The 27,386-nt window shown below is 40.4% G+C and overlaps 1 protein-coding gene across 4 annotated transcripts in view; it reads right to left on the bottom strand.

Annotated features, from left to right (window-relative positions):
• The window catches only part of LOC130925885 (oocyte zinc finger protein XlCOF6-like), a 37,669-nt gene extending 12,844 nt beyond the window's left edge, over positions 1-24,825 (bottom strand). Inside the window, exons 1-4 of one of the 4 annotated variants that reach the window (XM_057851361.1) lie at positions 24,716-24,825; positions 20,263-20,379; positions 19,825-19,906; positions 108-4,257 (exon numbers count right to left, since the gene is read on the bottom strand). In XM_057851361.1, the coding sequence (XP_057707344.1) occupies positions 2,140-4,176 (2,037 nt within the window). In that variant the 5' untranslated portion in view covers positions 4,177-4,257; positions 19,825-19,906; positions 20,263-20,379; positions 24,716-24,825 and the 3' untranslated portion in view covers positions 108-2,139. Of the gene's footprint in view, positions 1-107; positions 4,258-4,352; positions 5,198-19,824; positions 19,907-20,262; positions 20,380-24,715 lie in introns of those variants that run through there. The other 3 variants (XM_057851360.1, XM_057851364.1, XM_057851363.1) reach the window with 3 other exon arrangements.
• Positions 24,826-27,386: the final 2,561 nt, after the last annotated feature.

Raw genomic sequence — 27,386 nt, 5'->3', positions numbered from 1 at the left:
ATTTTTTAAAGTCGTTTATTATTTTTTTAAACTAAATATTTGACATCAATTAATGATTCTAAGCTAAAAATGACAGACATTTCGAATAATAAATCTACTTACCTGCCTTCTTTTTTTGGCTGGGTTGAAACAAAAGCAGTTGCAAGAGATCTGTAAACGGGGGTTTTCAGTGTAAACCGGACATATTAAAAATAGTTCAGGGGCTTAATGTGCCATGATTCTGCTCTGGCAGCATATAGACATATCAGAGGTTGCGCTAGACTTTTTCGTTGTCTGTCATTTTGACTGACAGTGTCATAAAAATCCGGTCATAATCTATTTTTACCAGTCACTTACATTTTTAAAATGATAATAATGACATATTCTATAGTATTTAGTTTTCATTCATTTTTAATTAATATTCTGTCCGAATAAGCTTAATGTAGTGGAGAAAACTGGATTCTCGCTGATTCAGGTTGATTTTAGCTGTGTTCACGTCAGTGTGTAGGCCAAACACCACTTAAGGCCCACTCAAAGTAGAGGCAATCACGGCACTTGGACAGGTGGCTGGATTTCTCCTTTTTCTTTAATGCAAATCCTCTTAAATCAACTTTATACAGTCCATTCATCCCAACTGTCCATGTAGATGTGGAAATGGTTATATTCTTGAGTAGGTGTTTGTGGGTATATATGTGTGTATCTGTGTGTGTGGTTTATCTGTACAAAAGACATGAAAAGAAACAATAAATAAATATACATTGCTTAAATTCAACTTAATTACATTTAAACATGTAGATGGAATATTCGAAGTTAAGCTTGAACTATTTTCTACGCTCCAGCTAAGCACTTCCGGTTCCGGGCACTTATTGTGAAGGCGGATTCACTCTACTTCCGGTGCGCTATGCCGCAACGTGTCGCTATTTTAGAATCGCAGCATAGCAACACGCTAACGGACTACCACGCAAAACAATCGGACGAACTATCATAACAACAGCAAAAGGTAATCATAACAAATTGTCTACGTAAATATGAATGCTGCTTGTGATACTCACTTTGCATTTACGCACAGCAATGAACAAACACACAATTAGACGCACGCTCATGTCGTGCATCCACCCGTGACTTTCTTACTATTGACATCCGCATTCTGGTACGGTGCATGCGCAATCCAACTTTTCACCTATTTACGTCAGCCAAATGTGGGAATCAAATGATGCTGAAGGCATTGAACGAGCAACTGTGAACATCTTAAGCAAACAATCACATAACTTTGTAGCCTTTTCTACACTTAACAAGAGGCAAACAGACAGCGGAGTTCACCAATCAGCGACGGGCAGACGTGCCGCTATCAAAGCGACAAGGGCAGGACGAGGGACTTGCGCGCGGAAGTAAACATACGAGGAGAACGGAGTTTATTCAACATGGCTAGCGAGAGACAGACTTGTCAATGACTCGTTGTGTTTTAGCTTATTTAAAACTGAATTTACCGCGGATTGGAACATATTCTCGGCCCTCCCGTTCGCCATCTGTGTTGTTCTAGAGACGACTTTCGGCGCGCAAAAGTGACGTTGCTCGTGAAGAACACGTCACGCAAATAAACAAATCTGATTTGTCGATTGATTTTGTACCTTCTCGAGAGGCTGTGTCCCAGACTTTTCTCTCAGTGTTTGAAAAATACAGGGAGAACAGTCTGGCCGTGCAAGGCAAACACTCAGTTGCCTTAACATTTTTCCGAGTAAGGCCAACGGCGTCATGCATTAAGAGAGACAATACCTAATTAATATGCTCACTTGCCACCCTGTGGGTGTGAATTGCAACCTGTCGAAATGACGGATGGACTTCAGTTTTTTCCGTCACCGTTTTAAAAAACCGGTCAACGACGGAAAATATTCGGCTAACGCAACCCCTGAGACATATGGTTCTATCAAACACAACAGCTGTTTTGGCTTAAAATACAGCAGTTTATTTTAAAGAGGGGTGCAAGAGCAGAAACTGCCATTTCAACCTTGTCTGTTTTCTGCCATATATGAATTGGATAGTTGTAAAAAAGAACAGCGCCTGAAAAATCATGAACAACTTTTTCAAAAGAGGCTCGCGAAAAACCGAATAATGAAATTGAAATGCTTTTTCCATTGTAAATGCAGGAATCAGAATATTTTGTCACACGCCAGTGTGGCTACTTGCGTGGCTTACTAAATGTCCTTTCCGAGCAAATCGTTTACCACAAAGTGAGCATGCAAAAGGCTTTTCTCCCGTGTGTGTTCTCATGTGAATGTTTATATATTCCCTTGTGGCGTATTTTTTATCACAAAGTGTGCAAGCATAAGGCTTCGCTCCGGTGTGTGTTCTTGTGTGTTTGTTTAAATATGCCTTTGTGGAGTATTTTTTATCACAAAGTGTGCAGGCAAAAGGTTTCTCTCCAGTGTGTGTTCTTGTGTGAAGGTTTAATACTACCTTCGAGGAGTATTTTTTATCACAAAGTGTGCAGGCATAAGGCTTCGCTCCGGTGTGTGTGCTTGTGTGTTTGTTTAAATCTCCCTTACAGGTGAATCTTTTACCACAAAGTGTGCAGGCAAACGGCTTCTCTCCAGTGTGTGTTGTTGTGTGAATGCTGAAATTTTCCTTTTGGGTGAATCTTTTACCACAATATGTGCAGGCAAAAGGCTTCTCTCCAGTGTGTGTTCTTGTGTGTCTGTTCAATTTTGCCTTCGTGCAGTATTTTTTATCACAAAGTGTGCAGGCATAAGGCTTCTCTGCGGTGTGTGTGCTTATGTGATAGTTTAAACCTCCCTGATGGGTGAATCTTTTACCACAACATGTGCAGGCAAAAGGTTTCTCTCTAGTGTGTGTTCTTGTGTGACTGTTTAAATGTCCCTGACTTGTGAACCTTTTACCACAAAGTGTGCAGGTAAAAGGCTTCTCTCCAGTGTGTGTTCTTGTGTGATAGTTCAAATTTTCCTTTGTAAAGTATTTTTTATCACAAAGTGTGCAGGCATGAGGCTTCTCTCCAGTGTGTCTTCTTGTGTGAAGGTTTAATACTACCTTCGTGCAGTATTTTTTATCACAAAGTGTGCAGGCATAAGGCTTCTCTGCGGTGTGTGTGCTTATGTGATAGTTTAAACCTCCCTGATGGGTGAATCTTTTACCACAACATGTGCAGGCAAAAGGTTTCTCTCTAGTGTGTGTTCTTGTGTGACTGTTTAAATGTCCCTGACTTGTGAACCTTTTACCACAAAGTGTGCAGGCAAAAGGCTTCTCTCCAGTGTGTGTTCTTGTGTGATAGTTCAAATTTCCCTTTGTAAAGTATTTTTTATCACAAAGTGTGCAGGCATGAGGCTTCTCTCCAGTGTGTCTTCTTGTGTGTGTGTTTAATCTTGCCTTCGTGGAGAATTTTTTATCGCAAAGTGTGCAGGCAAAAGGCTTCTCTCCAGTGTGTCTACGCATGTGTGCCCTTAAGTAGCGTTTAAAAGGAAATGTTTTATCACAAAGTGTGCAAGCATAAGGCTTCGCTCCGATGTGTTTTCTTGTGTGTTTTTTTAAATCTCCCTGATGGGTGAATCTTTTACCACAACATGTGCAGGCAAAAGGCTTCTCTCCAGTGTGTGTTCTTGTGTGATAGTTCAAATTTTCCTTTGTAAAGTATTTTTTATCACAAAGTGTGCAGGCATAAGGCTTCTCTCCAGTGTGTCTTCTTGTGTGTGTGTTTAATTTTGCCTTCGTGGAGAATTTTTTATCACAAAGTGTGCAGGCATAAGGCTTCTCTCCAGTGTGTCTTCTTGTGTGTGTGTTTAATTTTGCCTTCGTGGAGAATGTTTTATCACAAAGTGAGCAGGGAAAACGTTTCCCAACCACGCCTTCCTTTGCGTCTCTTTTAAATGATGACTTGTCTAAGGATTTTGAAGCATTTTGGTCAAAGTCATGCTCCTCCTCATCAGTATTAAAGTCAGAAGAATGTGACGTTGAGTCATCGCTGTCCGAAAGCGGAGCTAAGAGGCCGTCCGGTTGCTCTCCTTTTGTTGTCTGGTGCTGAAATGAGCTGTCGCTCAAAGGGTTCGCTGCTCCGCTCTCTTCGCTTGGTCCTTCGTCTTCTTCGCTCTTCACACCGACACCCATTGGAAAATTGAGGATTTCAATTTCCTGTTTTTCTTCTTTGATATCAGAGGTCTCTGGCTCCGCCTCCTGTTTGATCAACGGCATGTCAGGCTCCTCCTTCTGTTTAACGTGGACGGGATTGTGCTTCTCAGGGTGAAGTTCTTCTACAGTGACGTCTGCGGGACTCTGGATGGGGGGAAAAAAAACACGTGATTTAATGACGTCGGAGATATAGACAGAATATAGAAAGAAAAACAGGTAGTCCCCGGGTTACGACGTACCAGACTGATGTAATTTAAACTTTAGGACGCTGGAGTCTCCAGTCTTCATCATGTTGACTTTTGTTTTGTGATGCATGCTTTTATTTTGGCGTAGGAAATGTAGGGCAGGCAGTACTTCCGCACGCGAGGGTTTCAAGTCAGAGCGCATTTACACACGAAGAACGTATTTGTTCACGCTAAGATGAACACGAATACACACACACACACACACACACACAAGGAAGAGCCATTTGCTCCCACGAAGAAACCGAGTGTGAGAGAGGGAAGACCCTGCGCGCATGTTTGTTACTTTCGAAGCATCCAGAGGCAACACCTTTTGTACAGATTCTTGTGCGTTTTCAATTGTGGTCGAATACTTTGGGCGAGATGATGTGATTTTTTTTTAATGATGTGTGGACGGTTAATTGATACGTGCTAATCGTTTGTGTTTATTGTTATTGCTGTATCAGCAGCGCGTTATCAAAATTTGAATTGCTATTATTGACGAACTGATTTCATTCAATTTTTATTTTTGTTTCATTCTGCACGTGTTGATGTCACGAGAAGCTGAATAAAGTCAGGAAACCACATGGACTTATTTCCAACATCCTGGCGAGGACAGCACAATGTCGTCTATTTTTGGGTTTTGGATAGTTATTTTGAGTTTTAGGCAGTATTTAAAGGTTTGGCATAAAGCCGATTTGATATGTATCTAGATACACAGGTTTCGATTCAATTCAAAAGCGATACATTTTTAAGGCCGAGCGATTCGATACGATTGAGAACGATACGGTTCGATACAGCAAATTTCGCCGAAAGGTGAGAGATTTTCATGCCTTATTAATGTGCTAGTTGTTTATTACACACCTTTGTGCTTTCAACAATTGGAACATTAGCCTATACAAAGGTAGAATCCTGCTCAAAAAGTAGCGGGTATTTAAAGATAATCCAAACACAATTTGCCTTTCAGACCCCGCTTATTGGTCAGCTTTCTTTCTGAAAGAAAGAAGAAGTAAAAAAGTCCTGTGCTAAAGAGAAAAGCAATCCCAATGACAAAGATTTTAACATGTATTTTACAAATGAAATGCCTCGATGAATAATTTTTTTCCTTATGAACGGTTTTCAAAAGCTTTATTGGTGGATTTTCTTAAGTTAAAGTGTCAGATAAAAATTAATCAATGTAATTGTGTAAGCAGGATCTGTGTATTATTCTTATTATTTAATTACAGGTGTTTTAGCTCATTTCAATTTATTTTATTTAAATGGGCTATTATTTATTTTATTATGAGTTTATATCTTACAAATGTGATGTAGTATTCATTTATATTGTATATTTTATGTTGTATAACTTTAGTTCCTATATGAATATTAGTTCCTACTTGTTTTGTTGTGGTAGGAGGGTTTTGGATTGAGCACGGGGCCGTGTTGGTTATTATTATAGCAGAGAAGACAGCAGTAAATCAACAAAGACAAGTCAACTGTGCCCCGAACTACCACTCAAAGAGATCTGATGGAGTCAAAAAGTGGGTTACGATTGCATATTAGTTTGAAAATCGACCGGATCCCCCGTATTTTTACATGAGTGACTTCTGGTCTGCCCGATCCTAGCTACCGGTAGTAGTATTGATGCAGGAGGGTCGCGTCTCACGTCAAATAATAAACTCTGCCATTCTTTTCACGTGCGTCGTGTTGAGCCGCTTCTGGGACGTGTCTAACACGCAGCTGCACTGCGACTGGTATGCATTGGCTGATTGACGTTTCCGGGTTAGTGTCCTACCGTGTTGGTGCTCAATATAGTGGAGAAGACTGAGTAAATATAAACTACACAAAGAAACTGTAACCCGATCGACTCACAGCCTCGAAAAGTAAGGGCTACATTACGTCAGAAACTCGTTCGGTACGCCTCCGTTCCGAACCGAGCACCACGTACCGAAACGGTTCGATACAAATACATGTACCGTTACACCCTTACTAATTACTGTCGAATGGTAACTTTACTATCGATACAACTGTATCTCTCACCTGTAAAACCGGATATCCGGTCGTTCGGTTTTTCGTTCTCAAGCTTAGTTAATTCCAACTCATGCGGAAATTCAGGTTACATCTCCAGCGTAGGAATGGAACTCGTTCGTAAACCGGGGACTGCCTGTATACATAGATGAATTCATTCACTTAATGTTTTACTAAGCTGGCCCGAGAAGCATTCTTCAAGTTGAAAATGTGTTGCATAACAATATATTGAACCCTGACATATTGGCAGAGGTGGGAAGTAATGCTTTACATTTACTCCATTACATTTACTTGAGTAAATTTTTGAGAAAAATGTACTTCTTAGAGTAGTTTTACAATGCAATGCTTTTTACTTTTACTTGAGTAGATTTTTAAAGAAGAAACGTGACTCTTACTCCACTACTTTGGGCAACACATATGTTACATTTTTCCTCTTTATTCTACATATTGACTTTATTTTCGCCAGAGATGACGACAGAGGCTCTCCCATTTTCACCAGAGACGTTGCAACAATAACCACATGCTCCACTATACCAGTACTTCTCAAATAGTGGCGCAGAGCAATGCCAAGGGGGGGCGCATGTGACCTCGGGGAAGATGCTTTTTTTTTTTTTTTTTTTTGCCGTACTGGAATAAAGTGTACTTGCACATCCACTCAGTGGGTGGCAGTGGCGCTCTCATTTTCAGAGTGTGCGCAGTATTTTTGAACAAAGGAAGAGCACTCAGCACACTCAGAAAACAGATTTGAAGAGCAGTGTGCCGCCGCAGTTTTCGAAAGCCGTTTTCCGACCGGACTCACTCACGCAGCGACCCACTGTCTTGTCCTGTTCTCACGTCGCTGCCCGAGAAGTGCCATTTTCGGCTTGGGATCGTCACGACGACCGCCATCACCTGCGGTTCTACCTCGGCCGCCGAGAATGCGCTTTTTTCGTGCCGTTTGCCTTTTAGCTTTGACTTTTAATACAGCGGGTCATGAGGAAAGACCACTGTTTACTGCGTCTAAAAATAATTATAGCGGACAGCCAGAAGCCAAATCAATTAAGACGCCACTTAAAGACATTAGACCCCAATCTCATTGATAAGCCGCTTGATTGTTTTTCAGTGAAAACGTGGCAAATATTACCAACAATCGTCCTGCTTTGTCACTGTTATATCAGTAAACCAGTGAGCATTGTTAGCATGCTCATTGCAAAATAACTCCACACCATTGCAAAGGAGGTAACTACCGTGAGCAGCAAAAATAAAAACTGTCCTTCTGTCCAAGGACACTCTTTTTTTCTTTTATTCAGTTTTGTCGGTCAAATTTTTTGGCATATTGTCCTCATGAGTGAATGTTTCTAATCAATTTTAATTTGTTATTATTTACTGATTTGATTACATTTTATTTTTCTGTATTAAATGGTCAAAAATGTACCTTGAGTGTATATTTACAGTTTGAATGTGACTTTTTTTTTTAAATTCAGGCAAATTGATGCGCGTCAAGTCTTCTCTGTTACAAACAAAACAATGTTAATAAAGTTATAGTTTATTATAAGTTGATCTATATTACTTTTTTTCTTTATTAGGCAAGGCAAGGCAAATTTATTTATATCGCACAATTCAACACAAGGCAATTCAAAGTGCTTTACATCACATGAAGATCATAAAAATCACATTTAAATCAACACAACGTAAAAACCAAGACAAATGATCACATCTAATCACAGAATAAAAATAAATAAATAAAAATAAAACAAAAATAAAAATAAAGCAAAAACTACTACTACTAATAATCATTGAAATCAGCAATGGAGATAAGCACAATAGGAATAGAAGGCAGGTAGGTTGAAATATATAGACAGTTATGGATATGCAGTGCCAAACAAAAGCGTTTTTAGCCCTGATTTAAAGGAGCTAACAGTTTGAGCATACTTCAGACGTTCGGGTAACTTGTTCCAGAGGTGAGGAGCATAATAACTAAATGCTGCCTCACCCCTCTTGGTTCTTGTTCTTGGAACATGCAGAAGACCCGTTCCAGACGACCTTAGGGGTCTAGATGTCTCATAGGAATCTAACAAGTCAAGCATGTATTTTGGTCCAAGGCCATTAAGTGTTTTGTAGACGAGCAGTAGTATTTTATAGTCTATCCTTTGACTCACTGGAAGCCAGTGTAGCGATTTCAAAACCGGTGTAATGTGGTCCAGCTTCCTTGTATTTGTGAGGACTCTGGCTGCAGCATTCTGTACTAGCTGCAGCTTCCTGACTGATTTTTTATCAAGACCTGTAAATATACCGTTGCAATAGTCCAATCTGCTGAAAATGAAACCATGCATAAGTTTTTCCATGTCATGTTGAGTCAGAGGCCACTTAATTCTAGTTATATTTTTTAGGTGGTAATAAGCGGATTTAGTGACGGACTTTAGATGGCTATCAAATTTTAGGTCGGAATCAATAATTACGCCAAGGTTTCTGACTGTATTTGTAGCTGTAAGTGACATTGTGCTAAGTTGCCTGCTTATCTTTGACCTTTCCTTTTTTGGCCCAAAAATGATCATCTCTGTCTTCTACACATTTAACTGGAGAAAATTATGGCACATCCATTCATTGATTTGATGAATGCATTTACTCAGGGAGACTAAGGGACTATAATCATGTGGGGACACAAAATGTACAGTTGTGTGTCATCTGCATAGGCGTGATAGGAGATGTCATACTGTTCCATTATCTGAGCTAACGGAAGCATATAGATGTTAAATAAGAGTGGTCCAAGAATTGACCCTTGAGGGACTCCACACGTGAATTCGGTTTGATAGTTTCCGATTGACACAAAGAAATCCCTATCACGTAAATAGGATGTGAACCACTGAAGAATAGTGTCAGTAAGCCCTACCCACTGTTCCAATCTGCTGAGTAGTATGTTGTGATCAACCGCGTCGAATGCGGCGCTGAGATCCAATAGTAACAGAACAGATGATTTGCCTGCATCGGTATTCCGACGAATATCATTTAGGACTTTGATAAGCACGGTCTCGGTGCTGTGTTGTGGCCGAAATCCAGACTGAAATGAGTTAAAAAGATTGTTTTGCATCATATAAGTCTGGATCTGTTCGAACACAACCCTTTCGATAATTTTCCCCAGGAATGTCAGATTTGATATTGGCCTGTAATTGCTAATGGTTGAGGCATCCAGATTAGGTTTTTTAGGAGAGGTTTTATTACTGCAGTTTTTAAAGTCTGTGGAAACTCCTGTTTGGAGAGAAGTATTTATAATCTGAAGTATGTCTGGGGCTATGCAATGAAAAACAGTTTTGAAATGTTTGAAGGAAGGATGTCAAGGCAGCATGTTGTGGGCTTTAATTTTGACACAATTTCTGTTAAAGTGGCATACCCCAAGAGGCTAAACTGTCTAAGATTGACGTGTGGGACATTTTGGGAGGCATTTAGTGTACCAATTGTTCATCTAGAGTTGCACACAGTCTGTCTAATCTTTAGTACTTTGTGTGTAAAGAATGCTGTGAAATCATTACAGGACACCTCAGATGCCAATTCCTGAGGTATTGATGCTTGTGGGTTTGTCAGTTTGTCAACAACAGAAAATAGTGTTCGAGTATTGTTGGTGTTTCTACTAATGATCTCTGAAAAATATGACTGTCTAGCATTTTTCAGTTCCTGGTTGTATTTGCGAAGACTCTCTTTGTAGATATCATAAAAAACTAGGAGTTTGTTTTCTCGCCATCTGCGTTCTGTTCGTCTACAATCTTGCTTTTGTTTTAAAGCTAGTATGGCATTTCTCCAGGGTGACCTCTTCTTTCTTGACAAAGTTTTTGTCTTAATCGGGGCAATAGTGTCAATTACAGTCATCACACTGGAACTGAAACTATTTTCAAGTTCTTCCACTGGAGCTGTTGTAGGCATTAATGGTGAGGCATAGTCCTGTGTGAATAACACACAAGTGTTATCACTTATGTAACGCTTCCTAATAACCTCTGTTTCCCTTTTCAGAGGATGGACAGGGGTGGTCATTTTAAACATAATGCAGTAGTGATCAGACAGAGCAACATCATTCACTGTGACCTCAGAGATGTTAAGACCTTTGGATATTACTAAGTCCAGTATGTGCCCTCTGTTATGTGTTGGAACTGTGACATGCTGAGATAAACCAAATGTATCCAAAATATTTAAAAGCTCTCCAGCACATCCTTCTTCAGGATTATCAACATGAATGTTAAAGTCACCCACTAAAACAGGGGTGGGCAATTATTTTTCCCCACGGGCCAAATGAGAAGCAGAAAATATTGTGGAGGGCCGGACCAAAAGTTTGAAATCTACTCGTTATTAATTTTATTTTTACATTGAAATAAGTAAATTGTATTGTTTACAGAAGCTGGTAAGAGTATGTGTTATTGTTAGATAATGAGAGAGTGAGGTTGTTTTTACAAAAAAAGAACAAGTTATTCAGTGAAAACAGAGGTAAGTTTGCTACATTTTTGACTGTTTTTCAGTCACATTACCACAATGCTTTATTTTTAACTTAACTTTCTATAAAGATACCACAATAATGTAACATAACTCAACATTTTTATCAAACTGCCAAACATTGCAGAACAAACATGTTTCAGTATTTTTTTTCTTCAGTGAGAGAAATCTAGCCTCTGTTGAGCTTTAACAAGAGCATCAAGGTCAGGTTGAATGTTTGAGGTGGAGATGTGAAGCACATCTGACAGATGGTCATCAGTCAGAGAGGACCTGTACCTGGATTTGGTAAACTTCATTACTGAGAATGTTTGCTCACATGTATAGGTAGAACCAAAAAGAACCAACATCTTCTGAGCATGCTTCCTCATGTTTGGAAAATTCTCCTTCCTGAGAGATGAATAGAACTCCAGCAGTGAGGCTGACTTAAAGTGCTCTGCCAGTACTGTATCTGACTGCAAGTCTATGAGCTCCAGCTGGACATCAGTGGGTGCATTATCCACATTGCATGCAAAGGGAGAGGAAATCAGGTGCATATCATCCTCAATGTTTTTAAGATCTTCAAATCGTCTTGAAAACTCACTGTACAGGTCTCCTAACATCGATGAGTACCTACAGAGGTGACTGGCTGATGGTTTGACTTCTTTCAGGGTTTGCGTGTGAGTGAGAATTTTGTTCTCTAGTTGATTTGAGAGAAACTGCAACTTTCTCATGAAAGCCTTGACCAGGTTATGCATTTCATGGACAAAAAGGCCCTTGCCTTGCAGTTTAGTGTTCAGTTCGTTCATCAGTGCAGTCACATCAACAGCAAATGCTAAATCTGCAATCCAGTCAACATCTAAGAGCTCAGGGATGTTTTTGCCTTTAGTCTCACAAAACCCTTGAATCTCTGCTTTTAGGTCCCAAAACCTTTTCAACACTTTGCCCAGGCTGAGCCATTTGACAGCTGTATGGTAACTGATGTCGCCATGTTCGTCATCATGTTCTTCTAAAAGTGCAACAAACTGCCTGTGATTTAATGCTCGTGCCCTGATAAAGTTAACTGTCTTAGTTACAACATCAATAACATTGTTAAGTTTCAACACTGACTTACACAACGCATGCTGATGAATAATACAATGAATAAACACAAATTTATGCTCTGCGTCAAGTTCAGTCACTTTATCTTGCATCCGTTTCAAAAGTCCTACATTTTTCCCGCTCAGATTGGGACAACCATCAGTACTGACTCCTACCAGTTTGTCCCATTTCAGTTCAAACTTGTCCATGCATGCGTTTACCTCCTTGAACAAATCACTCCCCGTGGTTGTTCCTTTCATTGATCTCACTGCTGCCAGCTCCTCCGTAATCGTGAAATCCTGTGTTATTCCTCGGAGAAACACGAGTAACTGCGCCGTGTCGCGGACGTCACAGCTCTCGTCCAAAGCCAAGGAGAAAAAGTCAAAACTTGCTACTCCACTTTTTAGCTGAAGTCGGAGATTCTCCGCGATGTCCTCCACCCTTCTGGTCACCGTTCGCCTGGACAGCGGGACTTTCTCAAATGATTCTTTTTTCTCCGGACATATTAGCGCTGCAGAGTCCACCAAGCATTCTTTCACAAACTCTCCCTCCGAAGACGGCTTACAATTTTTAGCGATTTTATGAGATATCACAAAGCTGGTCTTGGTTGCTGCATCCCGGGCTGCATATAGCTTGGTAAAATAGCCTTGTTGTTTTTCTAGCTTCGCTAGCAAATCTTCAGATAACCGCGCTCTTCCAGCCTCAGTCAGATGTCCGTATTTTTCTGCATGCTTCGTCTCGTAATGCCGACTCACGTTGTATTCCTTAAACACGGCGACCTGCTCACCACAAAGTAAACACACGGGTTTACCACCGACGTCTGTAAATAAATATTTAGTTGTCCATATTTTTTTGAAACCACGACCTTCGGCCTCCACCTTTCTTTTTTTGGCGTGTGCAGACATTTTAGGGTTACCATTGAGTTGCTGCTAGTCACATGCACTCAGACTTGTTTCAGTACCTGGACGTAAATGACGTACGCATGCCGTAAACAGGTTTCAAAGTAAAAGCCCTGCTGTTTTAGTCCACGCATTACGCACAATTTTGAAAGTAGGTTTTATTTTCTTAAGTCCAAGCAACCTTTCGCGGGCCAGTCAGAGTGGGTCCGCGGGCTGTAAAATGCCCGGGTCTGCACTAAAACAACACAATCAAAGTCCATGCAGACAGAAGACAGTATTTTGGTAAACTCATCAAAAAACATTGTGTTATACTTTGGTGGTCTGTAAATTGTTAACAAGGCAGCTCTGCAAGGGCTTTTTAGCTGAATGACAATATATTCAAAGGAATCAAACTGACCACATGAAATATTCGTGCATTGAAAACTGTCCCTGATCAGACTGGCAACCCCACCTCCTTTCTTATGGGTTCTTGGCGCACTAAAGAAATTGAAGTTTGTGGGAGTTGCCTCAATCAGAACTGTAGAGCTATTATCTTGATCTAACCAAGTTTCTGTTAGGAACATCATGTCAAGGTTATGTTTGCTGACAAAATCATTAACTAAGAAAGATTTGCCAGCTAAAGATCTGATATTTAGAAGAGCCAATTGCAGATTCCAGACTGGATTCACTGGTGAGTTTTGGGAATGACATACTATGCTGAACAGGTTGGCAGAGTTGATTGAACGTTTTTTATTTCTCACCAATCTAGCCCTTTTTGTTGTTGTTTATCACCACTGGGATTGTTGAGCATACAGACTGTACTCCATAGGGCCCCGGCTTTTGCTGGGACAGAACAGTCTTTGTAATGTTGTCACAGCCTGGACCTGGTGCGTATCATATTGGTGTCGCCAACATGGCTTCCTCGATAGAAGGATAATACAGTGTAATTCCAGAGTTGTAGTGCTTTGGCTTTGCCCCGAGAGAATTCCAGGGGAGGCTGGTTGGTTTGTTGCCATCTTCCCCTGGCACCTGTTGGGTGAGACAGGTACAGGGTGGAAGCGAAGACATGAACTTGAGGCGATCAAGAGACTGGTTAACCTTGCTATCTAGATCTATGGAGTCCCAACCAGGTTGACTCATTATTCCATCCAAACTAAGTCATCGGCGGGGTGGCTTCCGGGACTGTGGGGATTTAGGCTTTGATGAGGCCTTAGCCTGACTGAGTCGGCAGAGTGGTGGCGTCTTGGAGTGTGAGGATATGGTGCTGGATGGGGCCTTAGCCTGGAGTCTGCGGTGTGGCGGCGTCTTGGAGTGTGAAGACTTGGGGCTGGATGGGGCCTCGTCAGCAGAGGATTGCATGGTCGGGTGGTTCTCCTCCTGTTGAGCTGATGGAGCCACTTCTTGGGTCTCGTCTGAAGGGGGTCGATCACCTGCTACCAGGGTCTCCTCCCGATGACGCAGTGTAGCCTCAGCAGAGGAGGGTTGGTCACAACCTGGCAGGGCTGGCTTAGTCACTTCCACTTCAGCGACTGTAGGCTCCATTTTTGGAGGAGACGTTGATCCTGCGTGCTCACCAGCCTCCATGTTTATCAGATGTTTTGGGACAGCTTGCCTCCTTTCCTCGAGATAAGCAGACTGTCTGTGCCTCAAGAGATAAAACATGCTGCTGCTTAGTAACCGCACTCCTGACTTATTTAGGTGAAGGCCATCGTTCTTAAAGAGATGCCTGCACCCAGAAAATATGTTGAAATTGTCAATGAAATACATCGATTGTCCAGCGCATGTAGCTTTGAGCCATTTGTTGAACATCATCACTCTGCTGAAACCTTCATCCCCCAGCCTGGGCACGGGTATGGGTCCACTGAAAAACACCTCAGTATTTAAAGCTCCGACTTTGTTTATCAGTTCAGTGAAGTCTTGCTTTAAAAGCTCTGATTTTTGCTTCGCAATATCGAGGGCTCCTGTGTGTATTATCAGAGTAGTGGCTGTTGGATGCTGAGCAGCAATGCTCAGGATATTTTGTGAGATATCAGACACCATTGCTTTATTAAAACAACATACTCTGGTATTGTTGCTACAAAAGTGTTTTATCCCATTCATAGCAAAGTCGCCCACTGTCAGAGTGCGGGGCCCAGTGGGTCGCTTCTCTGTAGCCTGCTAGCACATGCATTAGCATCGTACCTCTCTTTCGAGCTGGGTGTTCCAACTTTCCCTGGGTCAGGGGTCTCGGAGAGTGGCGTAAATCTATTTTCCAGTGGAATTCCAGCTGCTTGAGGCACTTTGCTTTGAGCCTTTGTTGTTGCCTTGATCTGTGATAATTTTCTTTCTGGTGCTGGGGTAGAAGATGTGGTCTTCTGCAGCGGTGGCCATTCCTTTTCATCGTAAATCTGCCAGTGCTGGGTTCTGCCTGACAAACGACTTCTTGAGTTGTATTCCTTCGGCTTTGCACCAAGCTGATTCCAGGGAGGACTGATTGTTTTAGTGAGATATTGACCAGGGTCCTGTTGAGTCTCGATGGTGTTTGTTTGCATTCTGTAGGCCGGCTCCCCCTCGCTGTTTTGGGAAATCGGCAGAGTGGTTTCATTCCCGAGCTGTCCATTTACCTCCATATTCACTTCAAGCCGGTAGATTTTTGTTTCTAGTACCGCTATCTTCTGGAGCAGTTTGTGGTAATCATCCATTGACAGGGGAGGCATGTTGCTGCTACTTAGCTTCCGTTAGCCGAATTCCTCAGTTCCAGTCGCGATAAGGCAGAGTTGTGTTCCAGTAAAGACAAAAAAAGCACTTTAAAAGGCTCAAAAAGCCTTTGTTTAAATATAAACAAGAATAAAAGAAAATTCCAAGACTTGCTGAGTAATTTAGAGGTGATTAACAATGATTAAAAAGATGATTGAAGCTTGAGAAGCAGGAGCAAAGCAGAGAGACGTCTGCACAGTAGCGAAGCAGCAATATTAGAATAAAAGGACACAATGTTAGGCAGATGCATATTTATAATAGTAATTTTATAGACAAATGATACTATTTACAGTGGCGGCAGAGAGTTTGGGGGGGGGCGCGAAACATTTTCGTCTTCCTTGGGGGATGTAACAGAAAATAATGTAAAAGCACTGCACTATACCAATCAAAGGCAACACTGTTTTTTCTCCCCTAGAGGCGCTCATGCTCTTTGGACGGGTGGTATACAGTATATTTCTTTTTTTTCTTCCACATGAAAATTATATTTTATTTCAGTCAAATTTTTATCACTCGACGGTAGATAAAGGGTGGCAGGATCAAAACAATTCAAAAAGTGGTTCAAAATATTGTGTCAGCAAGGTAATGCGGTCAAAAAAAAAAACTAATGGTTGACATTGCCACCTCAATAAGGAACAATGAAGATAAAATGATTACTAATTCATGTTTCAAGTGTTGTTCTGGTCTCAGTTCGAGTGTTTTTGTGTCATCTTTTGGCCTAATGTGGTCATGTAAAAGGTTATAGTACAGTATAATAATAACAGTTCATATAGATCACAGGTGTCAAACCGATTCCAGAAAGGGCCAAGTGGGTGCTGGATTTTGTTCCAACCGATACCGTGCAGAGAGTTTAACCAATGAACTTCCTACTGAAACAAGCAGCACCTGACAAAGTTTAACTGATTACACATGTAAAACATCTGATTGGTGAAGAGGTGTCCTCTTCATTGGTTGGAAAGTCAACCTGCACCCACTTGGCCCTTTCTGGAATCGGTTTGACACCTGTGATATAGATGATGTTACGCTGAGAAAAAAAATTATTTAACACAAATTCATATTCTTCGCAGTTACTCACAATATTACTTATTACTTGAGTATTCTTTTCAACTAATACTTTTTTACTTGTACTTAAGTAAATTTTTGGATGACTAATTTTACTTGAAACTTAAGTAATATTATCTGGAAGTAACGTTACAATTACTTGAGTATAATTTTAGGCTACTCTACTCACCCCTGCATTTTAGTGCCAGGGTTCGTATTCGTTTTTAATGGCCAAATTCAAGCTCTTTTAAAAGAACTTTCAAGATCATTTTTACAGTGCCTTTTAAATATTATCCTAATGAGATTTTTATTAGGATTCTTTTTTTTTTTTTTTTTCTTAATATGGCGGAAATCATATTGCGCCTCTCACAAATGCAAATACAAATGTCTTCCAAAATATTCGACGACCCAGGAGGCTCAAGAAATTTACGATGAAAAGTGGCAATTCTGAATTTTGTCTATTTTTCCCCAAAATAAATAAATAAAAGGTTTCCAATTATTTTGAATGAATATTAAGAGACGAGCACATATTTTTGCGTCTACAGGGACAACATCAACTTGGTGGAAATACACACTCAGCAAGAAAACAGTACATTATATTCAATGAATCATACCCAACTAGACTCCACAAACACACACCAAAAAAAAAAAAAAAAAAAAAAAAAAAAAAAAGCGAATAATATGCTACGCTAACGCAGTGCTTCTCAATTATTTTCTGTGACGCCCTTCCCTAGGAAGACGTAAATGTTTCGCCCCCCCCAACCCTATGCAGACACTGTAAACAGTATCATGTTTATAAAATTATTATTATTAGAGGTGTGCAAAATTTCCGATTCTTAGATTATTCGCGATTCGGCCGTGGAAGATTCGAGAACGATTCACAAACATCCAAATTCCGATTATTGAAATATGCCAAGTAAAGCGGAAGTACAACACACTCAGCGCGCCGCGCGGTCTTCGGGACGCATTGAGGAACGAAGCGAGAGTCGCTAAACATCATGCTTCTCATTACCCGGCCCCTTGGGTAATGCGAATGCTCAACTCACGCCACGAGATTAAAAAAAAACGCAACAACATACCTGACTGCTGCCGAAAAGCTGCTACAAAGTACATCCACAATGTTACGATAGATATCATTTATATAGGACTAGATGCAATATAGCTTCGGTACCGTTGGCAGCACATCGACAAAAAGCTAGATGCGGGCATTAGTAAACGGCCGCCATCTTAAAGCAGTACACTTCCCTGCAAGGCTGTTGTAGCGAACCTTCCAAGCAAACCTAATTAACTTTTTATCTAAAATACTCCTAAATCGGTAAAATATTGACCTGAATCTATCGTTAAAATAGTTTTAAAACTTTCAAATGTCGAAAGTAGACAAAAGGGAAATTATGGAATAACGGGAGCAATTTTAACAACTTTAACGTTTGATTCACAACATTAAATTAATTGAATGTAGTTTAAAGCTGCTGATACAGAATGGGGACTGGAGTTTTTTTATTTACTGTTATTTTTGTATATTTGTTTACTGCTATGTTATCTGGATACTGAAATAGTAGTTTGGTTTAGCCTCAGAGTATTTTTGAACAATTTTGGAACTAATGTACAAAACATTTAAAAAAAAAAAAAAAAAAGGAGGGGGGTGCATCAATAATCGTTTTATAATCGAATCGGAGCCTCTGAATCGTAATCGTAATCAAATCGTTAGGTGCTGTAGAGAAATATTTCTGATATTTCACATATATTCTTTCATTTCTTTAAAACAATATGTATTTCAATCTAGGTCATTTACTTACTGTATTATTTGGTTTGTGACAAGAAGACTCGAGGGGTTTAAGACCCTCTTAGAACTTTGTAATCAATGCAAGTGCATTCCTGTCTTTCCATTTTATTACTGTAAGAGGGGGCAAATAGGCCAAAGGAATGTTTGCCTTGATGACATCTCACCATTTGTTACCAGTTAACAGAAAGTTTTTATCTTCTGTTTGCAATGAAACGTGTTGTTTGGTGTGTCAATACATTATATGAATGCCTTAGTTACGCCCACTGGGAGTGGGCTCACTTGTTCATTTGCATATAGACTTAAAAGCTGATGTGCCCTGAAAGCTGGGCCCTCCCTTGAACCCAAGAATGACCGAAAGGTGAACAGAGACAGGGGGCCCAGACCGGTCTGTATTGTCTAATTGTTTTGTCTCATTGTTGTTTCAATATGTCTTACTGTTCTATGTTCTGTTTTGTTACGTTATGTCATCTTGTTATTAAATGTTTACCTTCTTCTGTCCAATCGAGAGAATAAAAGAATTTGCAAGTAGAAGATGTCGGCCTGGCTGTTTATTGCAGCACACAAAAAATAGAAACTTCTACAGTGCCCAAAGATTCCCAGCTCTAATTAATATTATTATAAAGTACACCTCTGCATAATATTGTGTCATTTTTCCTATTGAAGAAAAGTAACAAAAATTAGTACAACTTTATTAACATTGTTTTGTTTGTAACAGAAAAGACCTAAAGTGCATCAAGTATGAATTAAAAAAAGTCACATCCAAACTGTAAAAATACACTCTCAAGGTACATTTTTAGACCATTTGGTACTGAAAAATAAAGTTGAATAAAATCAAAAAATAACATTAAATTCAAATTAATTAGCAGCCTTAACTCAAGACCACATTATGCCTACCAATTTGACAGAAAGAACGAAAATGATTGGAGAAAAAAAAAACGATACTGTCATTGGACAGAGGGAAGGTTTATATTTTTACTGTAGGCTGTATTGCAGTTGGTAACAAGGAATCTGAACTTTTAACAGCATGTCTGCTGCACGCGCGCACGCACGTGCACGCGAGGCGATACATCGCAGCGGAAAAATTACCGCCTTCATTTTTATTTATCGTGCGATAAATGGAATTATTGCTTATAGCGACAGGCTTACTCCCGAGCACATTATGCCTAGCAATTTGACCAAAAGAACTAAAATGATTGGAGAAAAAAAACGACACTGTCATTGGACAGAGGGACAGTTTATATTTTTACTGTAGGCTATATCGGCTCCTTTGCAATAGTGTGAGGTTATTTTGCACTGAGCATGCTAAACAGTGCTCGCTGGTTTACTGATCTAACACTGACAAAGCGGGACGACTGTCGGCAATATTACAATATTCGGCACAGTTTCGCTGAAAAACAAAACAAGAAGCTCATCATTGAGATTGGATTCTAATTTCTTTTAGTGGCATCTTAATTGATTTGGCTTCCCGCTGTCTGTTGAAAACATTTTTGGACACAGTAAACAGAGGGGTCTGTTCTCATCTCCCGTGCATTCTCACCAGCCGGGAGAACTGGAGGTGAGGGCGGTCGTCGCGACAGTCCTAAGGCAACCATGGCGCTTCTCGGGCAGACACATGAGAACTGGAGAAGACAGTGGGTTGCTGCGTGAGCCCAGGCAAAAACGGCGCACAGCTCTTCATATCTCTTTGCTGTGTGCTCTTGTTTGGTTCAAAAATACTGCGCACACTCTGAAAGGAAGAGTGTCACTACCATCCACTGAGTGGATGCGCAAATACACTTAATTCAAGTACGGCAAAAAGTATGTTCCCTGAGGTCACATGGACCACCCCCTGCATCACTCTGCACCCCCCACCCGCCCCCCACTCGGGCGGGCGGACCGCCCCATTATTTGAGAAGTAATTCCCTACAGTAACAATCACAACAAAACAAAGTCTGATGTTGCATGAACAATACAACGACTAATTTTATAATCTTACCTTCATTTCCTTGTATTTCAGTTGTTCGTCGTGACCTGGAGTTCCTCTTCTCATTTCTACTCTTTGACTTGATGTTTGGGATTGCGTTGGCCACCAGTTAGTAGTAATTTGTCGCATCTTAAAGACAAGTTAAAGGTAATCACGCTCATGTCAACCGATCGACTTTTCCTGAAAACAAAACTTTACAAATCGGAAGTGAAGTCAAAGCAGTCGGAATGCGTTAACGTGCCTTAGCTAGCGAGCTAAGCTAAACTAAACTAAGTTAAGGGAGAATGCGAAGCTTCAACATAAAGCCGAACGACTTCCATTATGTAGTGATGTTACGCTCGAAGCAGACGCTCGAGACAAGTGTCGAGCGCTCGCGGCAAAAGAATCACGAATCAGTCGTCCCGAGGTCTCGCTGGATCCGGTGGAACAGCTCGTGACGTCACGCTCGAAGCAGACGCCCGACAAGTATCGAGCGCTCGCGGCAACAAGTATTCTGATACGTTGTACTGATGTTTTGCTTCATTCAGTGGAAAAACACCTGGCCGCGGAAGGAAAGCATTGTGATGTCACACGCGTGTCGGCCGTGACCGTGGACGTGTCACTCAGGGAGCGAGGGGTCGAGTCAGTCAATTTGGTTCAGTCAAACTTACAATGCTTATAAAAAGGGGAAATATCCCTCAAAATGTTGTGGGTTGTGAGGCGAGCTTTTGCGCGCATTACGTCATATTGAGAACGAGGGAGAGTAAAGTGAAATTAGATCAGATTACACATTAGATTAATTTGCAAATGCACATAGTATAGGCATTCACTGACACACTATACACTGATTTATATAATTCGCACACACACGCGCACCCCCCCCCCACACACACACGTTACTTTTTGTGTCGTTCAGTTAGTCAGTTTTTGTGTTTGTTTGTTTTTGTGTCCGTCTGTTTGTCAGTTTTTGTGTTTGTTTGTCTATCTGCCAGTTTGTATATTTGTTCGTGCCATGTGAGAGAATATTCTCAAAAGCTGGAGAGGTCACCAGCAAAAAGAGGAACCGGCTGAAACCAAATGCTGCTAAGATGATTTTGTTTTTAAATAAAAATGTGTGAAACACCCAAATCCCCATCCCAGTGTCACGAGAATTCTATACACCTACCATCAAGAGTTCCCTATTCCACAAGCATTTCCATTTTTTATTTAAAAGTAACAAAACAGCTTTTTTTTCTCTTTTCGTCATTATTATTATTATTATTTTTTTAATTAATCTGGGGAAGAATAAAGAATAAATTTCATGATAGTGGTCGAACCCACTACTGCTTGCACACGAGGCAAAGTATGTAACAACCATACAACCCACATATTTAGTTGCTCAGATGACACTTGGTTATATGAAAGTTCAATATATTTTTGTCCAACAGATGTCTTCAAACTGAATTGTGTCAAATGCCTAGTAGCACTGAACCATTTCAACACATTTGCTTCAGTGATACAAAGCAGTGGTGAAGCAGTGTCGTGACTCACCACACTGATTCGTGGCAAATGCTTCATAACACTGAACCATTTCAACAAATTTGCTTCAGTGATACAGAAAGCTGTGGTGAAGCAGTGTCATGACTCACCACACTGAGGGCCCAAGTACACCGCATGCGTGATCGTTGCGTTTCCGGTCCGACTCCGGTAAAAAAATAGCGCCGGAGCCAATCCGTTCCCATTATATCCTATTGTTCAACGTATACCGGCCGCGTCAGTGCTCCGGATTGACTGCAAACCACCTCCGGCGTGCCGCAAGCCCGCCGGATGGTATAGACCCTACTCACGTGACGTCACAGCCACGCCCCCGCGCCACGTTGTCCGTATACTCGTCATGTTAATGCATTAGCGCTTCGTAAATTCCTCCTATTATGGCATGTTTTTCTGCTCGTTAACATTAATAATCAAAATGGCGAAGTCGTGTGTGGCGGTCGGTTGCAAAAACAGAGAAGATAGACGGAGAGACTTGAAGTTTTACGGTATTCCGAGAGACCCGAAGAGGAGACCGAGATTGACTGCTGCAATTCGACGAGAAAACTGGGCTCCAAACGACTACCACAGATTATGTAGTAGTCATTTTATATCTGGTAAGATGCATTTAATATACATTTAGAGGGTTTTGGGCTGACAATCACAATTAAGATCATTGCTAGGCTAATCGCCGACAACATACACTCAGACGTTGTGAATGAACTACCTGAAAATATATAATTATAAGGGGATAATCAGACAGTTGTCATACAATTAATTTACAATTTCACTATTCAGGTCAAAAGCCAAAAAATAAATTCAACTAAGGACAATCTGGAGTAGTGCTATCGCACTTCATATTTATTACATATTATATATGTATGTAGTGAGAGTGCTATCGCTAAACCATATAAACATTAAAAGCCCTAGCTCCATTGACAAATGACATGAAATACATTAGACTTGACAGTGGATGTTAGCAATAACAAAAGATTTTGAATTGAAAATTTCGAAACTCACCTTTCCAAGCACAAGATAGATTCCTGCCGAATTTTCGTGGACGAGGACCTGTTTCACCCAACCAGCAACGAAATATTTATAAGCCTCTAAGCTCTTAAAGTTTTTCAAACTTTCGTGAGAATAGGCTGATTTTGTGTGGACAAGATAGTTGTACATATCAGGGTAGCTAGCAGATGTCAGGCAAATACGGCGGAGACAGCGGGTCGAAAAACATTGATTTAGGCATCAAAAATGGATCTGGCGAATGGATAAACTGAAGCTTTTCCACATAACGCCTTTTATGCAACGCATCAAGTGAGTTTACGGCATCCGAAAGCACTGGGTCTTCCATGAAATGCATTATAAATTGCTCGATCAATTGAGACCATTGATAATACAGACACAAAATGACGGACAAGGGGGCGGAACCATACAGCGAGCACGTGATTTTGTGACGTCGGTGGGTAGGATCTATTTCTGCCGGACACGCATCCGACAAAATGGGCGGAGCTGGGCCTGACGTCAAAAGCCCAGGTGCCTAATCACGGTTTAAACACGAGCGAAAATGGATGATGAGCGCTTCATCATGGAGGTGGAAAGTCACTAAGTGATATACATGCAGCAGATATTACTATAAGGACACCATTAAAAGCGAAACTGCAAAGTGTCCTATTATGTGTGTTTTTCTGGCAATGTTATCAAACACGACGTGCTAAGCAAAAAAAAAAAAAAAAAAGAGCGTATCTGGAAGTGGTTCCACTGCAGAAATTCTCGTGCCCCGCGCACAAACAATCTCGGTTTGTATACAGAGTCGAGGGGGAAAAGTACGAAAGAGAAAAAAAGAGACGAAAAAGAAAAAAGAGACACCCACAAGTTTCGACCTGGTGGTCTATTCAAGACGTTTCTCTTTCTTTCCTACATTTCACTTGACTCTTCATAGAAAAAACAACAGTTTGCGCTGGCCACATGAATCTGCAGTGTTGAGACACCAATTCCAAGTACGCTGTTTTTTTAGTTCGTGTCGAATATAATTCGCTATCCATTTTTTAAATATGACAGATTATTTATCAGTTGTTTATAACAGCTCTATGAGATGTTATGTGCCATAAATTTTAAATGTGCACAAAGATATAAACGCACCGACACAACCAAGGGCATAATAGCCCCCCTTCCCTCCACACACGGAGCCCTGATCTCAACATGATGCAGTCAATCTGGAATTAAGAGACAGACACAACTAAAATATTGTAGCGTCGCCGGGGCTGTCATCGGTGGGTTAATTTATGCACCAACGCGGGGCTGTCATTGGTGTGCTGGTGCACCAGCGCGACGCTCCGATTGGTGGACTAGATAGCGTCAGTGTAAATACAGTGGGGAGAACAAGTATTTGATACACTGACAATGGGAAAACCCATTGGCAGTGTATCAAATACTTGTTCTCCCCACTGTAGTTGTTGTTTTTGCATTGGTGAGGTGGCGGGAAGTTAATAAAGAAAAAGAGGAAAAAGGCGTTGAAGCTCGTGTGTTGTTTTCGCGGCCAAACTTCCGCTTAGCAAACGTTACATTATCAATATGCAAGGAAAAAAATGTGCTCTCTCTCTGCTTCTCTGATGAGTACATACTCCAGACTCCGTGTGTTTGTCGTTGATTTAAATGGCACATTATCGCGCGCGATCACGCGAGAGCTCACGAGGGGACGGAGTTGGCGGACCGCAGCCGTGCAGCAGCCGGTATGATTTGCCTGTTTTTGACGGACTGCGTGGCACGCAGGCAACACTGAACCGGACCGGAACCGCAACGATCACGGATGCAGTGTACTTGGGCCTTGAGTCATGGCAAACGCTTCATAACACCGAACCATTTCGACACATTGCTTTATATTGATTCACTGCTTCAGAAAGCTTCGGTTTCTCCATCACTACCATTATGCTTTAAAATGAGACTTTTTAGTCCATTAAATTCTCCCTCCGGTACTTACCCAATGAAATTGCTTTGAAGGAGGTCGTTTGGTTTGGAGAATGGAACACGACAGAACAACAAGCCCCGGATGGGTACATAGAGGTTGCATCAAGTGAACCGGAAGTAGAGACGTTGAAGTGCTGAAACTTCAGCGTAAAGGCTCAAACACACCAGCAACGTGAACGTCGCGTCAACGATCTCTTCGCGATTACGCTTCGAAACACGGCCGTTAAAGTCAATCAGCCAATGCACACCAGTCGCAGTGAAATGCCGATGTCACACCCCCGTGCCGTACCGGTGCCCTATATTTGGCTTGGACTCCAGGAGACTCTGATGGCTGGATGGAGCCCTGGTGGTCATTATTCTTGCTTCATACTTTTATGCCATTGGCGCAATCAGCTGCCACTCAAACACACCGGAACTAGCGTTGAAGTTGAATCTTTGTGTCAAAATGATTCAATCGAGAAAAAAAAAGTGCCTTCAAAACTTTTCCCACTTCAAAAAAAAAGTGTGTTCAAAACTTTTTCCACTTTGGAAAAAAAAAGAGTTTAAAACTTTTTGCTTTTCAAAAAAAGTGATACTTCAATAAAAAAAATATATATATTTCAAATAAAAAAATATATTTTCAAAAAAATAAATATTTTTGCAAATGATTTTTTCTTTGATTAAAAATAGTTTTTTGATTAAAGCAACTTTTATTGCGATTGAATGATTTTGACACAAATGTCCTACCCCTAATATGGCTCAAACACAAAAAGGATAGCTTCAATCAAAGAAAACGGTTTGAATGAAAAATAAAGCGTTCAAATGCGAATTTCTGAGTCTCAAATATTTTTTCACATTGAAACCTTTTTTTCTACGGTTGAATATTTTTTAAATTTTTGATTGAAGTGAATTTCTTTTGAAAATTTTTTTTTTTTTTTTTTTGATGCGACTTAATTTTTGATTGAATAATAAAGACACAAATGTCCTAGCCAAAATGTGGTCCAAACGCAAAATGACATGACTTCAATCAAAAATGGTGTTTCAATAAAAAAAAACTTGACTTAAATCAAAAAAAAAATTTCAATCAAAGAAAAATAGTTTTCAAATATATTTTTTTGAGTTTCAAATTTATTTTTGCATACAAACACATTTTTTTTGATTGAAGAGACGTTTTCTTTGATTGAAAATATATATTTTGATTGAAGCAACTTATTTGATTGAAGCAACTTTTTTTTTGATTGAATAATAAAGACACAAATCTACCTCCATAGAGCAACTGCTGTTTTTTGCACACCCCCACACACAGACACGTACTCTGACTCTTCCTCATTGGATTAGTAGTCGGTAGTATGTATATAAGTAATATGTCAATCATACAAATTTTTTTTTTATCCTTTACGATTCGCCCCAGACACCTTACGCAATCAGTTATTGAAGAGTTATTTATAATAAGGAACTGGGGGATATTGGAATACTTTATCACATTCATGAAAAATTGAGAAGCCACCTTTTGAGCGTACACCGAGTGCCAACTTAGTTTTCTATGTCCTTAGATTAGTGACACCTACCTAGCTTGTAATAAATAAAGGAATAAACCAAGATGTAATCTCCGAGTTGGTCTTTGGGAAAGCGTTGAACAGCGCTCCTAAATACGATTTGAAAAATAAATAAATTCTAAAACTTTTTTGATGAACATGACAATCTTGGATAAGTTTTTTTTTTTTTAAATATTAGGGTTTACCTTATTCCGTGGTGCGGTTGTGTCGACAACACAGGCATATTATCATGACACATCTAACTAGCTACTTTTACTGTGATCTCTAGGTGACCTGGAGATGCTGAAGGTACATCGAGAAGAGGCTCCACTTTGTTTTCAACTCCATGAAGGCAAGGGCGCCAGCAAGCGAGGAATGCTGACGGTAAGCTCTATCAACATTTGTCCCATTAATAATTGCACTGTACCTTTCTTATGTGTACATATCTCAACCAAATGTACTCTATTAGGGACTTTGAGATACAGCTTGGAGTTTCCAAATCAAACCAAAAGATGGGTTGCCTGGAGGAGTTACGAGCCAACAACGCAGACATTCTGACAGAATTTGGTGGCGCATGTCCTGGAAAGACTGCAGGATTCATTAGTAAAGTTTGCTGATCCAGACTTTTGTTTCAAGCCTCCAACTACAATTCCCCAAACCATTGCAGGCATCGAAAGGCCTGATAAAGAAAAAGTCATTTTACAACATGTCAGTAGATTTAAAAAATAAGTAGGCTGACTTTTTCCTTTATTTTTTAATAGATATTTTTGAATGTACTACAATAAAAAAAAAAAACACACACACACACACACATTTTGTCTTATTTGTGAAATGTGAAGGTTTAAAAGATCAAAAGTGTCTGGGTATGTAGGAGTTGTACTTAGAACAATTGCAGAGCATCTTCAGCTTTCCTAAAACCATTGTAGTTCCCACTGACAGAAGTGTACTTGTCACGGATGAAGGAGACGACACACGATTGAAGAACACGTCGCTGGCCTCTTCCCAGATGTTTGCCTTTCAACGCCCACTCAAGAACAACCCTATATGTCACCAATCGGAGTTGCCTAAAACAAGAAAACCATAATACAGGGTCATTAAAAAAGAAAGTGCCAAAATCATCATGTGATAGATCAAAAGTATTTATATAAAATTTTAAAAAGTTACAGAACT

The sequence above is a fragment of the Corythoichthys intestinalis genome, chromosome 1 (genome assembly GCF_030265065.1).
Source record: "Corythoichthys intestinalis isolate RoL2023-P3 chromosome 1, ASM3026506v1, whole genome shotgun sequence".
NCBI classification, from domain to species: Eukaryota; Metazoa; Chordata; class Actinopteri; order Syngnathiformes; family Syngnathidae; genus Corythoichthys; species Corythoichthys intestinalis.
Note: the sequence above shows the minus strand (reverse complement) of the source record. Positions and strands in the feature narration are given on the sequence as shown.